This window comes from Astatotilapia calliptera, chromosome 18, assembly GCF_900246225.1.
Source record: "Astatotilapia calliptera chromosome 18, fAstCal1.2, whole genome shotgun sequence".
NCBI classification, from domain to species: Eukaryota; Metazoa; Chordata; class Actinopteri; order Cichliformes; family Cichlidae; genus Astatotilapia; species Astatotilapia calliptera.
This window is the reverse complement of record NC_039319.1, coordinates 15,185,712-15,210,677: the sequence shown is the minus strand read 5'-3', so window position 1 is coordinate 15,210,677 and position 24,966 is coordinate 15,185,712. Positions and strand designations below refer to the sequence as shown.

Here is a 24,966-nt window from a genome sequence, read left to right as displayed (position 1 = left end):
TTCTGGGTCTGCCCTGGGTCGCATCCCAGTTGAGCATGCCTGAACTGCACTGACTCAGTGTGGTGGCGATGTGGCTCTATTCTGAGCCCCTCCCAAATGATCGAGCCCCTTACCCTAAAAGAGAGCCCAGCCACCCTTGGACGAAGCTCATTTCCACCTCTTGTGTCTATGATCTAATTGTTCACTACTCACAGCTTGTGCTGCCATAAGTTTCCTCACCAAACTTATGGCTGCATGCCCATTACTACAGATACTGCACCAATCCATCTGCCAGGCTTCTTTTCCTTCCCTCACTTGTGAACAATGCCCCTGGAGTTGATGCTGTGCCTCTGAGGTGGATACAGAATCTGTGACAAAGGGCAGTCCTGGATCCTGAGTCCAACACCCACTGGGAACCAGCATGACTTCTTGCTGGGAATGCAAACCAAACTCTCACAACAGTTGTACAGGGACCAAATAGCCCATAACAAAGGGCCTGACACTCCATACTTCCAAAGTACCCCCTACAGGATATATCCTACAGGTCACCCCAAAGGGTGACCTTCAAATGCTCTCTCCAAGTCCACATAGCGCATATAAACTGATTTGTCAAATTTTCACACACCCCTGCATATCCTCAAGAGGATAAAGAGCTGGTCCAGTGTTTTCCAGAAGGAAAACCACATTGTTCCTCCTCAGTCCACAGTTTAATAACCAGTGAACTCTCTTCTCCAGTACTCTGACCAGGGGGCCACAAAGTGTAATTCCCTTTAAGTTGGAAGCGACACTGCTCCCTTTTTTAAAAAGGGAGGACCTCCATCTCAAATTTGTCAATCAGTCCCAGACTTCCATATGAGGCATGTAGAACAAGACAGTTCAACAAGAGCCTTAAACGTACATTAAGTCATTTTTTTAAAGTTATTTAACAGAAAAAGTTATATTGTACTCATGAATATACATTTATTACTGTGTAATTGCATCTTCCAACATATGATCCATTCCTATAAACTTAAAATTAACACATTTTTTTAAAAAAAAGGGAGAGGACACCGGTTTGTGGAAGCTACCATGTAACTTTGCTATCTTGAATACGGTGGCTGAGATGGACATCGCTGTTCTGCCTTATCACAGTCTATGACCAGCCAGTTACGTAGGATGTCTTATAAGTTACTTTTAATTTCATGATCACAGATAGCTTTTTAAAACACTATATGTCCATTTAACATTTGTGAGTGTATCTTTTCATCATTTCTTTGTGATCATTTCTTTGTGATCATGTCTTTCTCCTCCTCCACCACTGCTCTCTTTTCTCCCGTATTTCCATGTCTTCATGTTCTTCTTTCTCACCTCAAACCTCAAGCCCACCGCAAGCAATACTGTTATTTTTAGTCACAAAGGGTAGCGCATTCAACAATTTTTTAGCACTTTGTTAAACTTCAGAAATAATTAGGCAATAAAAAGTTCAGTGACTCTCGCTTGGTCCCCTTTATACACTGTTTGCAGGTAAGAGTACAGGTGTCCATAAGCAAGAAACACTTCTAACAAGCACCATTGCACTACTTTTTGCCATTTTTGCAGGAAGAATAATACACATCTTTGAAGGAATTTATAGTTCTCTTGGAAGTACAAAAAGTAAGCAAGTGTGCCAGCCACCACGGCTATATAGATGGCAATATTGTACTGTTGAGCAGTTTCCTTTTCCTTCCCTTTGTTTTCTTATTTTTGCAATTCATGCTCACATATATCGACACTAACAGTGTTATCTCTAAACACAGATTATGTGACGTGCAAGATAATTACTTAGAATAGATGCACCATGGTAGAGTTAATCCAAGAAGCCAAAAGATCCCTGAAAGCAACAAAACCAAGAAAAAACAGATGTTGTAATCATTGCATTGAAATGAAATAGCATGTGTATATTATCATAAATTAATTAGCTTGTGACTTTGTTTTCTACCACTGTCTGCGATTTTTATCCTGTGGGATTTTTTTGTGTTTGTTGCAGGTAAGTTCATTTCCTTACACTTTTCCATGATTCATTTGATAAGAGGGACCACAGGAAGTCTCATCTAATGCATTTGGCACCAGTGTATCAATATTCATTAGAGAAAACAAAGTGATATGTTGTTGTATAAATATTTTTGCTCACCATCAATTACGATCACAGTGGTATAGAATCAAACAAGATTTGGATTTGCTCAGGGCTTTGAGGTGCACTCAGTAGATATGTGAAGTGCTTCAAATGTAAAATATGAAGCTGATGCTTCATTTTAATACTTTAACCTTGGTTAAAAAAACAAAAACAAATGTGTAATGGGTGTGAATTGGCTGTTCAGTCTTTCATAACCATCTCATTTTACATATAAAATGTCACAACAAAGCATCATTATCACTAAGGGTTGCTTCCCAGCAGACCTGCTTGCCGCATAAATATAATGCTAAGCTAGAGAGGAGACACTCACTGTGTAATATATATATATAGTCTGTGAGGGGAACACAATTTCAAAGACTTCTTTTAAACTGCCTGTGAGATAACATTTTTTGACGAATAGCAATTTCATGGCAAAAATAAAAAACAACAACAAAAAAGAAGCTTTGTGCAAGCATATTGCATTAAACAACAAGAAAGGCTCTTTCATACACCAGTGGTTGGACCTAACAGATCCTGCACTGGTATAGTGATTACATCCTACACCTCTGTCAGAAAGCCAATCACAGGGAGCTATTTCTGACTAATTCTGCATGCAGATAAGGGTTGTCATTATCACCGAAACCCCCTCAGGATGGGGCTTCTGCCTTCTAAAGTAGTGTATGTTTCTCAGTGATTTTGATCAGGGAAGTCAGATTCAAGTGTGATGGAGGAACAGAAGTGTGTGTTCACCCATCAGTTTAAATAATACACGATGTCCCTGTTTCTTTGGTGATTACAGGGACAATTCAGACTGTTTTTAGCTATAAAGAAAACATTCAAAGACAAGGTACTTTGTCACTGTTAATTAAAGACTTACTCAGGAATGTGAAAAGGGCTGGATGGCAAAAATGGAGCTATAATGACACCGAATCCACTTTGACTAATGACATTTCATGTCAAAGGGCCTATTAGACGTGCCCCGAGACATCAGCATGATACTCGAATCTATTTGGAAAAGCATCTCTCTGCAGGATGCGTCAGTCAGTCTCTTTGCAGTCATTTCACAGAAACCTTTATGTAATCTGTAATTCTCCACTAATAAAGCGGTATATGTGAAATTTGTGAAAATTCACGTTTACAGCAGAAGCAGATGAGAGTAGTGGGATAATTGATAATAAAAGACATATTGACATTATGTTCCATTAGTAATGAAACTGATGACTTACAAAAACAGAAAACCAGATATTGCTGTGGAAAGTATTAAATGTGTTTGAGAGCAAGATCAACAGCCAGTCTAATCAATATTTCATATTAACAATCAATCAGTTGAGTGTGTGTTATCCAAAGGTTCTTGTCTACAGAGGACTATCACATACAGTTTATTCGTCCAGGCTCCACATGGGGTATTACATCATTTGATTTTCACATCTCTTATCTGGTTTACTTGCCAGCTGCAACATGCAAAAACAAAACTGTTAAGAGGCAAACTGAGCATTCAGCAGAACCAGAGCATCGCATTGTTTCAGGGTTTGATGGAGACTAAAGTAGAGCTACAATAAAGGCAATATTGCACTAACAAGGTCGCTGGACAGCAAAGTTTAAAGCTCTTTAACACTGCAGTTGGATATAGAGTTAATGTAGGTTTGTGGTGTTGGCTCTTTTCTCAAGTATTTACCCTGTTGTGTTCATTTTCACATAGAAGTCATTCGTTTTTCCTCAGGCAAGTCCAACTTGAAAACGACAGCCTGGCTCGTCATCTTTTACCACACTGAAAGGATGAGGCTGTGAGGATTTTACACTTCAGCCAGGGGCAATAAAGGCGATGACTCACTCGTTCGCTTCTCTGTGTCTGTGCAGGCCAGCCTCATCATGTTCAACTGCACCACCCATCCCCCCCCCCCCCCCCCACCCCAAGTCTGAGTTAACAGCCTGTCCCCAGCAGGATGAGCTGGCTGTAAACCACACCAGGTCTGTTAATTAATTAATGTACCCTAACTGCAGGGCTGGTTCCCTCCATTCTAGTGGAGCAGTTTTCAGCTGGCTGCACTGGTGACTGCCGGTGCTTTTGGGTTCCTGCTCTGGTGTGACATAAAGGCAACAGATAGACATGACCGTGGATAGGAGGAAGACTTCATCACCATAGTCACTATTAATCACCCAGGGCCATTGTGGTCCTGTCCTGTAAACAGCGCAAGTGCAGGCAGAGAAAGAAGAGAGGAAGAGGGGGCAGGGTGGCTGCAGGGAGAAAGAGGGGAGAGAATGGTTGGGGATCAGCCTGTATGCCCGCCTCAGCTCCTACTGCGGGGCTGGGGAACAGTGCTGCTGTCTCAGTGTTTGTCCTCCGTGTTCTCCCAGATCCCGGATCCTGAGGTAAGAACCTGATACATCACCTTGTCCTCCACAGGTTCCTCTCAGAAAGAGCCTCGAGGTTTCTAAGTGACGAGTGCAGGTACATCGGCGTTTTAAGGGGAAGCCTAAATGTGTACGATTAATGCTCCTTTGTATTGCCGCCGTAGTTGTGTCTTGCCTTATTGGAGGAGGAGAGGGTGAACCTATGTTGAACCCTGATATATTATATGGGCTGACATGAACAGCCATGTCACACATGTTTAAATGGGTGCTCTTAGAGGGGAGCTAGGTGACTAGTACTCGAAGGGTTTTCGTGCTTTTGATCGGGATAGAGAAAAAAGAGTTACATTCAGAGAATTTGATTAGACCTGGCTACAAAAATGATCTGAAGTCCATTTTCTTAGGTATGAAACAATAAATGATGACTGCATGACTAAACATTCTTATAACATCAAGTCAATCAGTAGTAGTCAACTACAGGAACATGAAAGTGAATGAATTTTGTGTTGAATACTAATAGTGTGATATTTAATGTGTTCCACAAGGAAACAATATACCAATGTTTATCTATGACTCATTTTTGCATCAACATCCTCTGAACTTCAGTTTGCAGCAAACAGGTTTAAGAGAAAGATGAGAGCAAGCACGAGAAACTTCTAGTAACAGTCTCCCTCTTGGTGTTTGTGTGATGCCTTTTAAGAGCTTGAGACAGAAGATGGTTAATAAATAATAATAATGTTTGTTGTTGCTGTAGAGGACAGCAAAACTATTTTCTAGTAAGCATGTGCTAAATGTAGAATTAAATATAAGGCTTTAGATTTCAGGAAATTGTTTGTCCATATTATTTGTGCATAATATTGGTCCTGTACTTCATTACTTGAGTAATTGGCCTTTTGCTCTTATATGTTGAGTCATTTTTAACCAAGTGCACACTTTTCTATTTTTAGGTATTAATCCCTTGTTCTTATACTAATGTTCCTTGATTAGTCCCCAGAGGTTTTCCTTAGCGGAGCAAATCAGAACTATTATTTGAGGGAGAATATTCAATCAAGGCTTTGAAGATTTAACATACCAACTAATCAGCCAAACATCCAACAAATAAAAATGTTTTATAGATTTAGGTATGTAATCATTAACATTGGGGTTACTTGAGGTCATTTTGTGCTTGTTGTTTCACTGAAAGAAAAAAAAAGGCAAATAAATAATTAATAAAATAAGAAATGTCCTCAGGAAGAAAGTACTTAGCATTACACAATCACTCTTAAAGAAAAACAGTTGTTTTATTAGATGTGCAAAATATCCTCAATAAGTGAGTTGCACACACACACACACACACACACACACACACACACACACACACACACACACAAAACATTTTTTGGCAACTTCTCTGTTAAAGATCACAGCCCTTCTTGTATCCTGCTCAGTGCATAAACGGTGCAGACACCCTGAAGCCGTGTACACTGTCACATTTGGCGTGTTTGCTTGTTATCAGTTCTTTTTAGACTAGAGTAAACAAACTGGTCCTTTTGCACTGGCGCTTTTAAAGCAAGCAGAGATATCCTGGGAAGTTGACGAGCGCTTGTTTTTAATTTCTAGTATGATAGTGACATCTCTCATCCTTTTTAGTATTTTAACTGACTTACCCTTCCCATCAACTGTTTCCTTTTCATCTCATCCTATGCTGCTGTTTATCACGTGTATGATATCACCATTTTAGTTTATTTTTGAAACTTTGATTTTTTTGTGGTTCATCTCATAATTCTGTTACACATAAAGGCAACAAATGCAATAATGTCCATTTTCTGATCTGTTCTCTGTTGGTTTATGGACTAAAGTGTAGAGTTTCCAAAACAGCCTTGTATCATCAAATCAAGTGATCGATACAGAGGAGACAGGGAGAAATCTACTCAGTAATTTTATCAGGGAACCGGCCCTCTGATGGCTGTGGTAGTACCGATCCAAGTCATTGATCTAGCAGGAAGACAAACGCATACTACAGCCAGTTTCTACACTTATTGTTCCCTAATCCACAGCTCTGGAGAGAGCTTTGAAATCACAAAATAGTTGGTCTTGGACGGTAACAAGAAAAACTTTGTACAACATGCGAGACATCTCAGAACACTGAGAAAGTTTATGGAAAGCAGGCAACTTGTGCAACACATTCACTGCTGTCACTGTGGGTACTTGTTTTTAAGGGGGACCATGTAAGTTCACATCTGGCATGGAAACATACAGGGGGTTTGGGGAGATTTCCTTAAAGAAATACTAAAGATCCTTTTTATGGAGGACTGAAAGTGTCATTAAAATATTAGAGAAATAAAATGCAGTCACACTAACAGAATGTACAATATGAAAACATACATTCAGAATAAAAATTAATCAAAAGTTAAATATTTGACTAAATTACATATTACTTTTTAAAAATTATAGTATATGAGATTTAAAAAAGATTTTGAATATGAAGCAACAATAAATACTTTGCATAAAAATACAATTTGATCATCTTAAAGTGTTACAAATAAATCTAAGAACATAATGAAAATGTATATTAAAATGCAGTTTTTAAAAGAGAGCTACAAAACATTCACAAATTGTTTTAGGAATGGAGCACATGGATCAACATGTATAGGAAAGACTAAATGAGAGGAATACAGGAATAGGAAGCAGGGGGTTCTGTTCAATTTCTCTTTTCAAACTACATTTTATTATTGTAATTAATTATTTACTCACTACATACTTATGGATGGCTTTATGTTTAAATTTAATATATTTTTCATTTAATACATTTGGTTTATTAATATTATTAATTAATTAATTAATTTATTATTATTAATACATTTAGTTTATTTAATTTAATACATTTTTTCATTTTAACAACATATTTATGGATTAATATATTATTTGAAAATGATTTCAACAATTTCTGTTCCATTCACTAAGTTAACAAGGGAATTAGTTTTTATTTATAGCTTTTTATTTTCTATTTATTTACTTATTTTCCAAATCCATATATTTATGCCTTTTTATTTATTTATTTATTTTATTTTATTAGCCTTTTTATTTGTACGATAATTGATTAAACAATTTTGTTAGAAAATGCTCTGATAATTGTTTGCTTTGTCTCTTGGGATTTTCTTACAGTACATCTATATATCAAATGTACTGCATGCGTGTGGCTGTCAAAATGTGTTTCTGTGGCCCAGTGAGTGTGATTTCACAGGTGTCATCAAACTGAAAGAGTTCAAAGATAAGACTCAGCACTGCCTACTGATGGAATAATGTTGTAATGACTACTGTGTACTCATGAGTTGGTGGTGACGGCATTTAGGGTTGATACGATCCCAGCACCAGATGGTGTCTATAATTATATGAGTTCATTATATGGGTTCATTTTGATATCAGCTATAAACCTTTAATGTTTTATTATCATGAAATTGTGTTAAGAAAATCTACAATCTGTGGACATGTAAACATTTGCCAAAGTATCCTTGCCAGGTAAATACAATATGAGCTACACTGTAGTTGTTGTTAATAACTGAAATGATGTTGAGGCGCTAACATTGCTCGGAATGAAATGTGAGGCTGTACAAGGACATACAGTACAAGGATGTTGGCAGCACACTTGTAGTAAATTCACAGAAAGGAGGCAGATATTATTCCTTAATGCTTCATCCAGCTGTATGCTGAAGAATCAATGCCCGTCTGACTTCAACCCTTATTTCTTATCTAAATGGTAATGCTTTGTGACAATATGACAGATTCAAAAACTTTTCATTTTACTTTGAGTCAGAAAAGATTGCAGAGTGACTGAAAACTCGAACACCAAGTACTTTACTGACATGCTGCATTGCCTAAAGAATGAAGTATCACAGTGAAAACTAAAAATAGTTCTCTGAAATTTGAGGTCCTCTAAGATCGTGTTGCTCCTTGAGCTTTGCACTGTTGTTAATCCTTTTTTTTTTTGTGAAGATTTATTTTTAGTTTGTGTGCAGATATATAAAAAACAGTTGATGCTCTCTCTCTCTCTCTCTTTTGCCCACAGCTTTTACCCACAGATCCCCCAAAGAAGCCCGACCCTGTCACTTCAGAGACCGTTGTTTTCTGGGGGCTGCGGTTATGGCAGGTCATTGGTATCTTTTCCATGTTTGTTCTGGCAGTTGGTTAGTATATCTCAGGAAATCACTTTGTTGTCACCTTCACAAATCATTCATAAAGAAAACAGCTATCTTGAGATGTAGCCGCAGAATGCAAATGTCCTCAATTATGAGTTCACGATGTGATAATCAATCACACTGTGCTTGATTATCACAATAATACTGATATTATGTCAGCAAATGGAACAATTTCACTAAGCAGCTGATAAGAACAACTGCAGGATGAGGGCAGAGATACTTTGTTTTGTTTGTTTGTTTGTTTTATTCTGGCAGATTTGTTTCAGAAAACAGTTCAAGTCTTCATTCTTATCTGCATTTTGGCCTGAATGGAGTCTTTGGCATACTCACATTGGCAGTGGTAGCATAATGACATTTAGCAGGTTACACATTTGTTCCCTGATGCAGTTCAGCCGGGGCTAATCATTAATTGCATATTAAAAAGGAATACTGTAGGGGAGACACCACATCATTTGCTTTTGAGATACTTCACCAATCATTTTTTAGAAAACATGACCTCCCGGTGCATTTAGATGAAATAATAATTTTACCACATCCTAAAGAACTTGATTGATAAACAGTCCTAGTGCCACTGTGAAACATGTCACTGTGCAAGCAAAAAAATAATAACCCTGCTTTCATGCAAGCTCTTGGTGCCATGATGGGTTATCATGACCACTGGCCTTAGACACAAAAATGCCATGGGCCTACTTACCTACTCATGCAGAGAGTAAACACTCCATGTGCCCTTTCTGAGAACATGGATTTTGGTTGCACAGTAACACAAGGAAACTTACAACCACGCAGAATGTGTTATTTTGACCTCATAGTTTTCATTTTGTAATGTTAAATTTCTGCTATTTTGTTATGTTCTATGTATTCTGTATATACAGTATATAATATTTTACAGCACGATTTTACATCTTAAGGATTCAGACATACTTTAATTGAAATAAAACTGGAAACCGGAAGAAATGTCTGACTTAAAGCATTGACTTTCTTCTGGGAAAAGTCACTGCTCAAATCAATCAAGTCCAACTACCAGATCATAAGTGATAGGCTGTTTGGGTGTGTTCGTCTTATCCTTAGATAGTTTCTAACATTGTGAATATTTGCCAAAAGGACTGTTCTCCTTGAAAGGCCCTGATAAGAAGCGACATATTATTATTAGCAGCTTTTTTCTCCACTGGAGTTGTCTTTATCCCTCTTAACCCTATCTGGTAGTGCCACCCCAGGCTTCACCGCTATCACTCATCCCAGAGCTGCAGCCCTACTGTAAACTTGGGCTAGCAGCATCAGGTCCTTCAAGCAGACAGGACTGTAGCACTGACAGAGCAGCTGCTGACAGTTTATGGTTTGTCCACCTACCAAGTCTGCATTTCCCCCATGCACGTCTTATTTCTCTATGTTGACCTTTCACAGAGACATGTATTCAGCCGGCATCACATTGATTTGACCTACTCATCATAGGCTTCTTTTCATAAATAAACTCACACCAATTGTTCATAGACCACTGGGAGTCAATTGACCTAAGTGAAGATACCACAACAGACTCTGTGGGTTATCTGTCTTGGCTGGCTATTTATGAAAAGATTTAGTAAACATGCATTTTCTCAAAAAAAAAAAAAAAAAAAGAAGAAGAAAAAAATGACATCCACAAATATCCATCAAGTCAATTCTCATATTCAAACTACAGTTTTGACTAGAGACCAACACAGGCCAAAGCACTGGAGACACTGAGCAACGGGACTGAATCCTCGAACTATGCAAAATACAGATTTTACAGTGAACAATGCAAAAGGGAACTAAATAAAAACACCGAACAGCAAAATAAAGCGCTAACATAATTGGCAGTACAGTAATACAAAAAACATATGACATCTGCTGCCAGCAATCATCTATCTATCTATCAGCATGCAGACCCACAAAATCAGTGATTCAAAAGTACAATACCTCAATAAAACCATTAAATCCATGAACGCCACAGGTGTAGCTTTTCTGATAAACTCATTTATACACCTACAACTGTTCAATAGGTGATGCTATTCAGTGGTTTAAAAAGTAATTGAGTGTAATTAGTACTGAAAGCTTAATCCATACAGTGTTTAACAAATTTCTTAGACCCTCGCCATAAAAACAAGAAAACACAAATATTTAAGAAATCTTTCAAAACTTGACAAAAATACTTTTTTGTTAAGCAAAAACCAAATTTTGTTCAATTTTTTTGTATCCAAATTTGAGCTGACACACTGCACAGAAAGTAATCAAAAATAACGCACCTGCACGGCATCCGCAATCATGCCCCGCCGACTTAAATATTGTACTGGGTCCTGTGGTTGGGTTGTTGTTGTTGGTGTTATGTTGAGCTGGCAGCGGGAGAGCTGCAGCTCTGAGTGCGAATGTACAGCAACCGTGTAGGGATTAATAAAAACTTATCGAAATGCCACTGGGTCTGCCGTGGACGTTTACAATGTGATGTTTACAACTTATGGTTATTAACGGCGATTCATCTGCTGATTATGTTTTTCTCAATTATTTGGTTTGAAATTATTTAAAAAAATCTCAGGGCTCAAAGTGATGTCACCCCAGTGCATGGTTTTGTCCAACCAACAGCCCAAACCTCACAACATTACCCAATTAATGAAAAGCAGGTTTTAAAATTGTGTATAAGACATGTCATCTGCAAAGGCATTGATGGCATGGCCAAATATTTTTGCAATATTTGTGGAATTTCAGTGTCTAGTAACGGTCTCTAAAACATGATTGAGACAAACCAAGAAAACAAGAAGCTGGGAACTTGCAAAGTGGGGCTAACTTGTCAAAGCAGGTGATAGGGAACAAGTTATAGCTTAATGACACATTATTAGCTATTTGATCACCTAATCTACACTCGTTTCATGTGTCTGTGCATGTATGAGAGCCCACTTGCCCTTCATGCATGTGTCATCAAAGAGACTCATGGGGAAAAGGTACAACAAGAGTAACTAATCCTCCATCGTGTCCACAGTTGCACATGCATACTTCCTGAAATGAATATAATCTCCGCCTGAGAGGCTCTACTTTTATTTTTGCTCCCCTCTGCTCTCTGTTGCACCATTTGTGTGCATTTGTGTGTCCTCTGCTCCACTTGGAGACACGTGGAGAGGAGTGGAGAAGACACAAATGGAGCCACGAGGAGGGGATTTGGTGTGCAGAAGCTTCCCTGACAGTTTTAATCTTTTTAATTGCTTTGTTCTTGATGCTGCTTTTCAATGTGCTGCATATATTTTAAGCATTATGTTATTTTTTTCTTTCCCCTTACCCTTAAAGTCCCGACTGTGTCCTAAACCTCTTGTTTTCCTCTCTTGCTTAAAAAGGCACACACAGTGGCAGTCTCTATGTCTGACTTCATCTTGCAAGAGCTCTTTCCGATACCATGGGAGAGTGTAGGTGGAGGCTGTGGGCAAAAGACGCAGGGAAGAGGTGCAGATTAATTTGCATATTCATCAATGTGCATATACAAAATGAGCCAAAGGTGTTGAGTTACAGCTGAGCCTTTTTAAGACATGAATGAATTATCCTCGTGTACATAAATAAATAAGTAAAAAAAAAAAATCCTAAGTATATACTTTGGATCTTTAATAGTTTATTGAGTGCCTGGGGGGTGGCTGTTTTAAAGCTAGGACTATCGTTTCATGCATGAAATGTTATGGTTTTTAAAAATTATTTTAGAAAATTAACTAGATAGTTGCTAATTAATTTTGTGCTCAATCAACCAAACATTTTATCTCTACTTCTATAGACAATGTAATCTGTAAAAGGGCTCTACATGCATGGCTGCTTCTGCTTCAGTAACAAACATAAAAGCATAGCAACAATTTAACAATACAATATACAAAACCTATTCAATGTGCACACAGCGGTTTGTAACAATAGAAAGCCTTTCACAAACTTACACTTTACACTCGCACATGCAGAGACCCAGACGGGCAAATATGACTAAACCTAATCTAACATTCTAACTAGATTCTTCATAACCAGCATTTTGGTAAATAAAGATTAATTATGGATGTTTCATTCACCGCTCCCTGCTGAGCATGCCATGTTTGAGTGATGAAAGAGAGAGCAAGACTAGAAGTAGCATGCAAGATGTAGGATGCTATTAAACATATCCTGTGGCTATGTACCTTCTCTCCAGCTAGAATTACAAAAGAAAAAGAAAATACACCAATCAATGTTAAAACTGTCACCAGTAAGTCCAATGGATGTGGGGAACTAACAAATGGTGTCTGCGGGGAAATTGAAGCAGAATTAGAGGGACAAAATAAATTAATTTATCACCATTTTAACTTTAAAAAACATGACCAAGCAACAACTGTCATGAAAAACAAAATGAAATATGGCAACAGACTTTGAAGCTGATCAGCTCAACACATCAATCCAGAAGAAAATTCACATTCATCAGGGAGTAGGCAACAAACACCACAGCTCAGTCCCTGTCAGGACAAAGCTCTCTGGCACTGGCTGTCTTCTCCTCAGCTTAAGTACTACCACAGCTGATTGCTGAGTGGAGCCAGCTGCTCACTGGCTCCACTGGAAGGTGGGCTGTACCGAGACCGGGAAGAGCAACACAGCAAACCAACCCAGCAAAACTACAGTTGGCCTGCTAAACATGTAACACAGTTACACTTCATTATGCAGCCATGTGGCTGTGGTGCAACTTCATCACACGTCAGCATCGGTTTCAGTCAGTTAGTCATTGAGGGATGTGTTTAGAACAAGAAGCACTCACAGGCGTTTTTAGACATTTTCTCCCTCTTAGTTTGCATCTTTGTGTAGAGAGATTCATACTGCAGCAGGATAATGAGTCCAAGTGAACCAGGATTAAGGAGCACTCATGGACTCCTCAGTAGCTCGACTTTACTCACCACTGAATATTTGAGGAAGCATTTGTATGCTGACAAAGCAAAACATGTCACAAAACATTCTTTGGAACTTTGTCCGGTAATGGTAGGATAGGGTAAGGTATTTTCTTGCACACACCTCCAGCTTGATTGCTTTCTGTCATCAAAGAATGGGAGGAGGACGACCAAAACACCAAACAAATACAAAGATATTCTGAAATCTATTTATTTTTTAAACATTCAGTCAGAATGTTAATATATATTGTATTTTGCTTATATTCATTTGTAATGTGGAATTTATAAAAATGTACCTTAGTATTCTCAGTGTTTTGGACCCCACTGCATATTGTGACTGCCACTGCCCCTTAAGTTCTTATTGATCATGTAAGGTGTTATTAAAATGTCTTATTCAAATAACGCCACCCTGTCTTTATCCTTGTTCTTCTCTCCTTTAGTCATCACTCTGTGCTGTATATTCAAATGCCGAATTCCCAGAACAAAAAAGGAAATTGAAGCAAGGCATGCACAAAGGCAGGCTGCCAAGAAATACGCCAACACATTAGAGACAGTGCCACCTCTTAATGAGCTGACTGAGATCCCAGGCTGTAAGTACCCCTCTCTCATATCTTTCAAATATTAATATGATAGTATTAGATTGGTTTATAATTGAGTTATAATTGCAAGCAGGTACCAGCTACCAGCTGCGGAAGTTCACAAGAACTGTCCTACTCCTTAAATACTTCAACTACCAGTTCCTTCAAATGAGAGAAATGATGGATAACTGCTTGAATTTTCCATGCATTCCTCTTGAACCATTAGTGAAGTGCACAGAGATAGACAGAGAGAGACATCAGACTCCCTTAGACCAAAGCACATCGCAGACATGGATGGGGGGGGGGGGTAACACTGGTGACTTCAGTTCTGTATGGATGAGTTACAATAGGAATTTGGGTTTCTATCTACAATCACAGAAGTTTTTCTCTCTAGTATTGCAGTTCTGCTTTGTGATTAAGATCAAGGACAGCTCCCTTTTTACATAACTTATTTTCTAGGATAGCTTTGATTTATTAAACTTTTGCTGTCTCTTTTTTTTCACCTCACAAAATGTTTCACACTTGGTTAAAGTCTTCTTCTGATACTTTCATGTACTAAACTCTTCTCTTCTCTTCTCTTCTCTTCTCTTCTCTTCTCTTCTCTTCTCTTCTCTTCTCTTCTCTTCTCTTCTCTTCTCTTCTCTTCTCTTCTCTTCTCTTCTCTTCTCTTCTCTTCTCTTCCAGCTGCCCCTGATGCTTCTGCAGTACAGACACTCTCTGAGCAGGTTCAAACTCAGAGTGCTAACAACAGCCAGCCCTCAGTTGTTAGGGTCAGTGAGGAGCATCCCAGCTCCCTCACTTTGCCAGAGACAGCATGATATTTTCCCCCTCCTTTTCTTCAGCTCTTATCTTCCTTCAGACACTCCTCTTGGCTAAATCGCTTTAACAAAAAAAAAACATAGCATGCACATTGGCAGCTGCTCTAAAAGTCCCCTTCTTGCATTTATCACACATGCATCAGCCTGTTCGATATTTAGTGCATCTGGTTTTCCTTGAATGAAATTTAAGAGAAGCTCAACGAGAAAAGAGCATCTCTCATTCAGCTGCTTACCTCATCACTTTTGAACTAGTCAGAAATTAGAGTACCGGTACAATCTAATCTAACTTCTCCAAACTTTGCTTGATAGTGAGTTTTAATGGAGCTGAATAGTAGGTATTGTGCTGCTTCTGTGAATGTAACTACTCTGGCTCTATAGGGCAGCTTGGCTTTTGTAGTCCATACTGTATGTTCTTGTGTACTTATGTCCCTAAATGTCCCAATATCTTTTTGCTTCATGTTGATGAAAATGTGGATTTCAAGACAAAACGGATTTGATCAGAAATTCTGAAGACAGGATATTGCTATTACAAAATCATTGTAAACTGTAATGAACGTACCACGCCTCGTATCTATTGTTTGTGCTCTGTGTTTGTCCCCGTCCCTCTCTGTCTGTTTGCTTCTCCAAAGTGGTTTTAAATAAAGCAAATCAAGCACGCTCTCTTTTTCTAGTGTATATGGACGATCTGTACGGCACTCCTGGGTTTAATTATTTGAACGATTAAGTGTTCTTATTCTTACAAATGTTCTTTGGTGCGTTTCCTCAAAGATGGTGCTTTCTTAGGTAAGAATAATGGCAAATAACCACAGACAGCTGTCACTTCCTGTTCCTCTAGGTGCTATATCATGTAACAGTACATTAACTATTTATTGTAAAAATCAGAAAAAAGAAAAAACAACACAATCAGCACTCACTGAGTTGCCAGGTGATCATTTATTAAAATAAGACCTGCATTTGGGCACATGATGACTCTGCTGTGGTCAAAGCATCCAGAGTTTTATACTCTCTAGTGTCAACCAAAAAATGTTGGTCCAATATGCACTGGAGTAAATATTCTGTTATTGGCTATAAACTGAGTGACCATATGTCTTGAAGTGGGGCTGAAGGGAAACAAAAGAGTGAAAACATATATGCTTGTGCTAAAAAAAACACACCACAGTACACGGTTTACAAAAGAGGAGCACTAACACACAAGCAAACATGCAAATTGCTGCCTCTCTCCGGGGAATATAACCAGCTGACACAACGCCAAGTTTTTAAGCAGTAAAATCTGACAAACCAAATGACCCTGTAAGTAAAGAAAATAAAACGAATCCTGTGTTGCTGAATGTAAGACAGCAAATATGTTAATATGAAGCTCAGGATTAAAAGTTTTGCGAGTTTTTTCTTCTACAATGAGGTTTTGATTATGCAAAGCAACATCAAATTCATGAAATGCTTTCCCGAAGTAGGCTAATCGGTAAAAGTAGCACTGAATTATTAATTAAATGTTACAAATGAGGATCAAGAAGTGTCCACTCCTATTTTTTGGATATGTGTGTGGATATCAGATCTGTTTACAAATCAGGAATAAAATAGGTTCATTGCATAAAAGTAAAAAAAAAAAAACCATAAAACAAAAACGCAGCTAAACAAAAAGGCAGATATTGTGAGCATCTGTAAAATGAGCCGAGTTGGTTTTCACGCCACTAAAATGTCGGGCATCCTGTGTCACTTGCATGCACCTACTAGCTTCAAGCATATTGGCTCCAAAAATGAAATCTGTGGAAAGAAAGTAGTGAGCATCTCTGGCTTCACAGCCTGTATCTGTTTCAACTACTGTTACAGTGAGAGATGGAAGCCTCAGAGCGTTAGCGTCAACTTATTATCTCTCTCTCCCCATCTCTCTCAGAAACACTCACAGAAGACAGTTGTGAAACAGTTCCTCCAATTTGTCGTCTTCGCTTATCTACCATCATCTCTCATCCAGAGCTGCTGCTTCTGGAGCTCAAAGTGAATAGTTTCAAGTAGCTGGAAATGAAGACATTCCCGTGTGTCAGCCAGTAGTTGCATCTTTTGTTTGTAAGAAATCAAATGCATTTCTCGCACATCTGCCCCCCTCAGACAGTAAGGAAAACACAGTTTGATGCGCAAAGACTTCCAAAAACAACTTTAGTCTTATTACAAGCCCATCTCAGGGCAAGATAAAAAGTTATTGTTCTTAAACACTCACTGTTTATGATGTCTTTGTGGCCATTTTTAGCTGAATTTGTCAAAATCTTAATACACTTATTGAGATGGAAGTCACTTTTTAATTTTCTAAATGTCACAACTCTAAAATTCACTAAGCCTTCATGTTTTATCAAAAATTGTGCCAGTTTTATCCACGCTGAACATCTGACATTTAATAGTGAGAGTCAGAGCCTTTCTTAACCTTAAGCTAACCCACCGCAGTAAGTAAACAACAGGACACTGGCAAAATGGCACAAAGCCTACATGTCTGACATTGGAATTTAAATGACATATGAGTCTGATGGACATGGGATCAAAATGTTGGAAATTTAAATGCTTGTTTCTGCTCGCCAGGTTCAATCATAACCCGTCTGATAGCTCTAGAAGAAACCAAGAGAAAAGAGCTTTACAGTCGAGGATAATAGCAGAAGACAGCTTCAAAATATGGAAACACAAAGAAATCTATTCACAGACATTCTTATGGTTGCTTGATTATTTTAAGTCAGCTGGATTCACCCACTTCAGCTAAACGGGGGACTGAATGATCTTAGGTTTACTCCGAGTCCCTCTGGCAGCTTTTGACATTTGGTGTGTATTTGTCATTTGGTTTCTTGGCCTTTGATTATATAGCCAGTGTTTTTTGCAGCTTTTGGAAAAATCATACAAAGAAGAAGAAAAAATAGAAGAAACCATATTTCACTCCAGCTCGCCGTCTGTATGTCCTTTGAGGAATTTTCACAGTTGGTCCTAATGAGTGTTACATTGTTGGGTGCCCATCAATCCTTGTTGGTGGAGTTTATATTCACTTAGTGTTGATAAAGTGTGATAACCTTGGATATATCCTTGTTTAGTGTCTGTCTGAGATTAAGATGAGGAGACTTATACCAGCAACACATCTGGCAAAAATCAAACAAAGACGAGGGCTAATATATAGGGCTAGCGAGCCAGGCAGGGTGATATTTAAGATGAGACAAGATAAAAATACATTTTATTTTACTCAAATGTATCGTTCTCCAATACTAAACTGCTTTTTATGCGATATGCATCTTCAGTAGCTCTGTTGGCCTCAGCCTCAAGATCTCGCCTCCTGAATAATAATGAGCGAAAACAAACCTGATTGTTAACTTTGGCTCTCCTGTTCTCATCTGTTAAGCACTTCAAACAATCCCATTAAAAGAATAAACAGACAATGGTTATTAGAAAAGGTGGAAACAGATGCGCCTTCATTATATTCAACCTACTTAGCCCAACACTCCGCTGGATTAAATTTTCCCACCCAATTAAAATTAGAGGCAGAGAGTGTCGACGATACCTGATGTCGCTGTGAAGCCTTTAACCCTTTTTCTTTTTTTTTCCTGCAGCTGCAAAAGCAGAAGCCACTGAGGAGGTAAAAACAGTTTCTGGGAAGGTGGATGCTGAAAAAGGAGAGAAAAAGACCAAGGAGGGCAAGAAAGAGGGCAAGAGTGCCAAAGAGGGGAAAGGAGATGAAAAGGACGCATCTACAAAGAAGAAGGGTGAAAAAGGCGAGAAGGGAGCATCCAAGAAGGAAGATGGGGACGGGAAAGGGAAGAAACCAGGAGAGAAGGGAGACAAAGGGGAAAAGGGAGCAAAAGGAGGGGCTAAAGGAGGGGGCAAGAAAGCTCAAAAGTAAACTCTGCTTTTCTGTAAATACCGGGAGAAAAAAATCCAATTTTTTCACTGGGAACATTTTGAAACTCTTTTTCTAAAGTGGAATTTGTATATTATATTGATAATAAAATATATGCGGATACATTATTACATTATTGATGTTTGTGTCTTATTAGGATATGAAAAGACAGTAGAATTATAGATTTATTATCTTATTCACAATTCACTGATGAACAATAGAGATCAGAAAGCATCCTCCAATCTCATCTGAAGTTTACACTGGTATCTACAACATGCCTACATCACAAAGGAGTGAAGAGAGAATGACTGAATGATGTGTCACTGCCCGCATTACAGTATCTAAAGCATGAAGACTATAAAGTCAAGTCCACTGAGTACACTTCGGCACAAGATAAATAAATGACAATGGAATACACATTATACTTCCATGAGAGGTATTTGAAACAATGAAATACAACCTTAGCTCTACGGTTATTGGCCCTATTGTACACTTGATTCCAAAACACAATCTTTTTACATAATACAATCAGAACAAAACACCATATTAAAGGGTATTAAAGTGGTCAAAGAGAATTTTCCAAGTGTTCTTGATTTACAAAAAAAAAAAAAAAAAAGATCTTCATGCTCTGACATTGCCTGACCTCTGAGTGAAAAACTGGATTATACAACAGTAACATGGTATACTCTTTGATGGTCTGCAAATTAGGCTAACTTTCAGTTGTCACAAGCCTGGGAGAAATGCATTAAATTACCCATTATAAAGGATACAAATGGATGATAGATATTTAAATCTTCTGTGGCAGCAAGGTACGGTAACATGACTTTATAAAGGTTTCCCTCAGTCTGTCTTTTTCTATTTTCATCACTGCGGCATGCAGCCACCTGTAATTACTATTGTAGTCAATCCAGTCAAGCTTACGTCATAATTATAGCAGAATGAAAATGTTCCTTTTGACTGTCAAAAGCAGCTAGGAGCTCTATGGCAAACGGGAATTTGTTATATGACACTGAAATTGTAAGTTCAATCATTCTTGGTTTTGGTCTTTTATATATAATAGCAAAATATTTTTTTAAAGACAAGAAAAAAATAAAATATTACTGCAAAATTAAGACAATCTGGTCACTGTAAACGTGATGGTGGAGGATAATACAAATAAAATCTTCAGTATAACCTCTTCTCTGGCAGCTTATCATGTCTTTTCTCTTTGGTATAATAGATCATGTGAGCTACCCTGCCAATCATGCAGGCTAAGTATAGTAAATTACAAAGATATTCAACTGTTCTGTTTTGGCCTATGTACATAACCAAATATTGCCAACATCCCATAAACCAACACATGAAAAAAACAAAAACATCAAAACAGCTTTATAACATATAACATATCCATACATAGGAACACTTTAAGCTCACAATTAGAATGTATCTCTGATTTTTGTAAACATCGTGACTCGTATATACATCATAGAAGCAGCACAACACTGGACTGACTACCTGTAAAAAATACTGTGTAGTAGTAACTTCAGTTTTTTTTCTCTAGAGCATCACAAATATCACTCCTAGAATCCCACGGGGAATTTAAGACTCTTTGTTTCCTCCTTAAATTAATATTCCTCTGGAATATTAATAAGACTGTTGCCTCCATCCTGTGCCTTCTAATAGGGCTTCATCTTTTGACAACTTTGAGAATATATCCAGTATATACAGTTTTCCTTTGAGTTACATGACGTTACTCAGAGAAAAGGGTTGTCTGCAAAGACATTCTTACTTTGGTGTTTTTAGTTTGGCCGTGTGAGTATTAACATTTTATATGGACAAAAAACTAAAAACTAGTACATTCATTTTAACCATTCAAAATCTGTGGAGTCAGAGGACTGAATACTGGGTGGGGGGAGCGGTGTGTGAACGGAAGAGAAACACAAAATAATCTTTTATGACACACATGGATCCTCTGGAGCAAAAAGCTGACTATGCTAAAACACCACTTGAACAGTATAAAAATAGGTGTGCAACAACAGAGGACTTCAATTACCTGAGTAACTTCCCTTTTACGCTGAAGTGGATTTAATCCAATGCAGAACAAATGAGATTCCACACCAGGAAACATGAACACGTCTCAACAAGTAGGATTAATAGTTTTAAAGCCACACGTAATCTTCATTCAAAACTTCCTGATTAAATTGCCAACATTTTTGCCTCTGAGAGCGCTCAGTACCCACCTGGCTTTACTTTGGTGATTAAGGGTATTCTTGGCCATTGTAGTAACTACAAAACCCCAGTTTTTACTTATGCACAAAAAAAAATGACCACAAGATGATTGCTTCCAGAGGAAACATAAATGAAGGATAACAACAGTTATGGCAGTGAATAAGAAGTAAAGAACGGCAGTCCTCTTCTCAACATTTTACACATTCAGTGTGGCAGGCGGTTGGTGAAAGAGTTATTTGCTGCAACAACGACAGTCATCACCCATCAAATAAGCCCGCAAAAGCGATACGGCCTTTCTGCCTCGAGCCTCATCGCTTGGCAATGTTCCGGCTCAATTCACAGGAGAAAAAAACTGGCAGTGTCGATGCATGCAGGCATCCTGAGACTGTTTCGTGATGATTTTCTTTCCTCGATTTTCACCGACAAAGACAGCGTCCTGCAGGTCACATGACTGTCTCCCTCTCCTCCTCAACCACGGGCGAGGGTTTTTCGTCCTCACAAGGCCGAGTATGCGCAGAATGCTCTTCGGCTGGAATGTGGAGCTCCTGTCCCGATGATGGTATAGAGTTCTCTGACACGGAGCCATTTTTCACATACCCAGGGAGGTTCCTGTGCCCATTCACAGGCGCCGGTCCCAGCCTCGTGGTGAGGTGGAGGCCCAGCGGTCCTCTGGCAGTGACATTGGTAACACTGGTGTGTGATACCATAGGTCCATAGCTGTAAGTGTTACTGCCGCTTCGAGCTTTTCTTTTGAAGTCCAGGGCTAGAGTTCTCCTGCTCCAGGACTTTTTTATCTCAGCTTGCACCTTAGAAGAGAAAATACTTTTTTTTATGCATAAAAGCAGAAGTAAAAATGTGTAAAAGGCAACATTTCTGAGTTCTTACCTCTCCATTACAAAAGCAGTATATAATTGCCACTAGGAATCCCTGCAATATAGAAAACAGTGATTTTTACTCCCATTATCCGTGAGTGAAATATCTTTGCAATGCACTTTAATTTAACATTTTAGCTGTAAAATTTGGCATTTTGTTTGATATTTTCAGTCATCAGCTACTCCTGTTGTTCTTTTAATCTTGATTAGGATCTAACCATAACTCAAGAACTAAACAATAAGCAACAACTGGACATTCACTAACTGGTTTTTGGTGATAAGGTTATTAACCCTTAGGACATTTAAAATCCTGAAAAATCACGCCTATTAGATTTTTTGAGCACATCATTATTTATATCAGAATAAAATGAAATTTTCATCACAGGATTTTTACCTGGAAGGAGTTTGAGAGCATCTCGTAATGCATTTGGATCAACCATGGAATCCCATGCACCTCTGTATATGGCATGGCAATGAATATGATGTAGTGGACGCCAAACAGAGGCATCAGCACCAGCGTGGACTTCAACAGTTTTCTGTAACATTCAAAATCGTAACACAATACTTTATAAACATCTCATTTTGATAGATCAACAATAAAGATGAGTTGGTGGATTGAAGGTTAAAGTCATTTGTTAGCAAAAAATAAATAAATACACAAATCAAGCTTAATTTCCAGCTTTTTACGTGCAAGGGTTTGATGATTTTTTTGATGATATTTGAAATCATTTGAAATTGAATGCTGAACAGTGCAGAACAGTTGGAATGCAATTTGAAGATGACCTTGTAGTCTGTGTTGAGAATTTCCCACGTTTAATCTCCCTGTGTTTGTGTGGGTTTTCTCCCACATTTGTAAGACTTAGGCTATGTGGGGAAATTCACTGCAGATAAAAGTGTGTCGTTTAGGGTTAGGTGTGTTTGTACGTGCACTGTGATGGACTAGAAACCTGTCGAGTATGTTCCCAGGATTTATTTTACTTTGACAGTTGGGATAGACTGTCACCCCGAGAAGCATAAGTGATTACAAAAATGCATTATATGGACAAAGGTGCGTACAGGAGCTGCTCTCCCATGAAGTTCTGGGCGCACAATTTTTGTGTTGATGTTAATGCCAGAGGAGGTTGCGAGCTCTGCAGTTACAGAGTCAGCAGAGCTGTGGTGACTTTTACGCACTAAACCCCTCAGCGCTTAGCAACCCTGCTCTGTAACTTTACTGTGGTTGCTGTGGTTCCTCAGCTCTTCCACTTTGCAGTAATATCACTTGCAGTTAATCGCAAATATCTAGGAGGAAAGAAATGTCACAAACTGACTTGTTGCAATGGTGACATACTATTACAGTACCGACCCATTAATTCACAAATGCCTGTAAAGGCAGACTGCATGGCTAGATGCAGTCTAGCCATGATTTTACAAAGAGATGTGGCTCAAGACTTTTGTCCATATCGTGTGCATCTCATGATGTAGCTAAATGTTACCTTTGCTGGTTGCAGCATTAAATTTCAAATGAATCGTAACATGACTCAGAAAAGAAAATATTGAAAAAAAGAAATAATAATTTTGCACTTCGCTAGTACGCAGCACCTGTACTGTTGTCTGGTGTCACACCTTCTAGCATTTGTTTCTCGCAGTTTAGTTGCCAGGACTCGGACGATGTTCAGAAATAGCAGAAAATTAATCTGAAGAGGAAATAGAAACATAATGTTAGAATTAGATGTAATTGGAATCACTGAAAGGTGTCTTATCCATCAGCTGTGATGCCACAGGTGCAGCGAAACACTGTCATTTCGCACACGGTAGGGGAAAGTTGAAATCAGCACGTACTCACCACTACAGCAACCACGATGGGCATTTGATATATCCATTTAAAATTGCCTGCGCTTAGGTTCCAACACCTGTGATAGACAAATAATAACAAGGCATCAATAAACAAGTGATATGACAACCTTCTTTGTTGGGGGGGGGGGGTATTGTTTTCTGCCATCATGTCGGATATACAGAAAGGGCACAAACACAACATCAGGTCATGTTTTATGGCTCTCAAAGAACTTTAAGATTTGCAAGGCTTTGAAATAACAAAATCTGCTCTTTTTATTTGGAATTAAAAGTTCACTTGACCCCAGATGTCATTTCAAAGATTTATAGACAATGCACAATGACAGCATTTGATTTAGGTTAAGTATGGTATTAACCATAGGCCGGTTTTACTGCTAGATTTTAAGCCATATGGATATTATTATGTTTACTCAGTTTCCCAAATATATTGCAAAGGTACATATTGTGGTTATCATCATGTATGGTAGGTTTTTTTGCTAAAAAAAAACAAAACAATAAAACAACCCAGACAGGAGGCAGAAATGTTCTGCTGCTCTCTCACCGACAGAGAAGAGAATTATGTGGTTTAGTTCCACTCTACAGCTGCTGGATACTAGCTTAGTCGCGAGCTCCCAGCTGCAGAAACTTCATGTTTTACTGTGGTACAGGACCAATGTGGACACTGCAGATAATGGTAGTTGGAGGTGGTTGAAGTTCTGCCCGTCTGGTTTGGGAGTTTTGGCAGTTTTGACCCAGGTGAAGTTGCCCATTTGTAAATCGAATTTGAATACACTGATTTTTGGCCACTTTAAGCTTTATTGGACACACTAATACCAAATATGTGCGGTTAATTCATACACAACTGTACACACACACTTAATGGGAAAGTAGTGAAACTAAATTGCTTCTATGGATCACTTACTCTGTGTCTGCAAACATGGCTCTCACAGTTGCCCAAATGGTTACAAACACAGCTGGTACACCTGCAAAATAAAATAAAAAATGTCTAACTTGGTATCATAAAAAATTTATCAAAAAGACAAAAAATAATTTGCTCATGTGAGAAGAATCCGGGTAGCACAGCATCCACATTGTATGCGCTGTGCTTATGACATTTATACGCACAGTGTGTACAATGCAGGAACTGTAAAGCCCATATTCAAAATCTTTTTCTTTTTTTTTTTCTCCAGATGAGTCATTCTCCATTGTCCTTTCTTATTCATGAGAATTTCATCAGCAGATATGGAAGTACCTCAAAGTGTTCCAACTTATTTGCATGCTAATTACACCATCAAAAATTTAATTCCT

At 38.4% G+C, this 24,966-nt stretch overlaps 2 protein-coding genes across 2 annotated transcripts in view; one reads left to right on the top strand and one right to left on the bottom strand.

Annotated features, from left to right (window-relative positions):
* Positions 1 to 4,145: 4,145 nt before the first annotated feature.
* Positions 4,146 to 18,819, top strand: tmie (transmembrane inner ear). The gene is made up of 4 exons (XM_026151018.1): positions 4,146 to 4,480; positions 8,505 to 8,622; positions 13,952 to 14,101; positions 18,480 to 18,819. The coding sequence occupies exons 1-4, from the start codon at positions 4,370 to 4,372 to the stop codon at positions 18,767 to 18,769; spliced, it is 669 nt and encodes a 222-aa protein (XP_026006803.1). The 5' UTR covers positions 4,146 to 4,369; the 3' UTR covers positions 18,770 to 18,819.
* A 114-nt stretch (positions 18,820 to 18,933) lies between these two features.
* Positions 18,934 to 24,966, bottom strand: part of pth1r (parathyroid hormone 1 receptor) — a 44,199-nt gene continuing 38,166 nt past the window's right edge. Inside the window, exons 8-13 of the mRNA XM_026150317.1 lie at positions 24,581 to 24,641; positions 23,672 to 23,738; positions 23,428 to 23,522; positions 22,241 to 22,382; positions 21,860 to 21,901; positions 18,934 to 21,780 (exon numbers count right to left, since the gene is read on the bottom strand). Coding sequence (XP_026006102.1) covers positions 21,418 to 21,780; positions 21,860 to 21,901; positions 22,241 to 22,382; positions 23,428 to 23,522; positions 23,672 to 23,738; positions 24,581 to 24,641 — 770 coding nt within the window. The 3' untranslated portion in view covers positions 18,934 to 21,417. The remainder of the gene's footprint in view (positions 21,781 to 21,859; positions 21,902 to 22,240; positions 22,383 to 23,427; positions 23,523 to 23,671; positions 23,739 to 24,580; positions 24,642 to 24,966) is intronic.

Bases quoted from the DNA above. Each gene is read 5' to 3' on its own strand.
- tmie (XM_026151018.1), top strand. From the start codon at position 4,370: ATGGTTGGGGATCAGCCTGTATGCCCGCCTCAGCTCCTACTGCGGGGC. The intron at 4,481-8,504 runs GTAAGAACCTGA...TTTTGCCCACAG, and splicing joins CCCAGATCCCGGATCCTGAG to CTTTTACCCACAGATCCCCC. The intron at 14,102-18,479 runs GTAAGTACCCCT...TTTTTCCTGCAG, and splicing joins GCTGACTGAGATCCCAGGCT to CTGCAAAAGCAGAAGCCACT.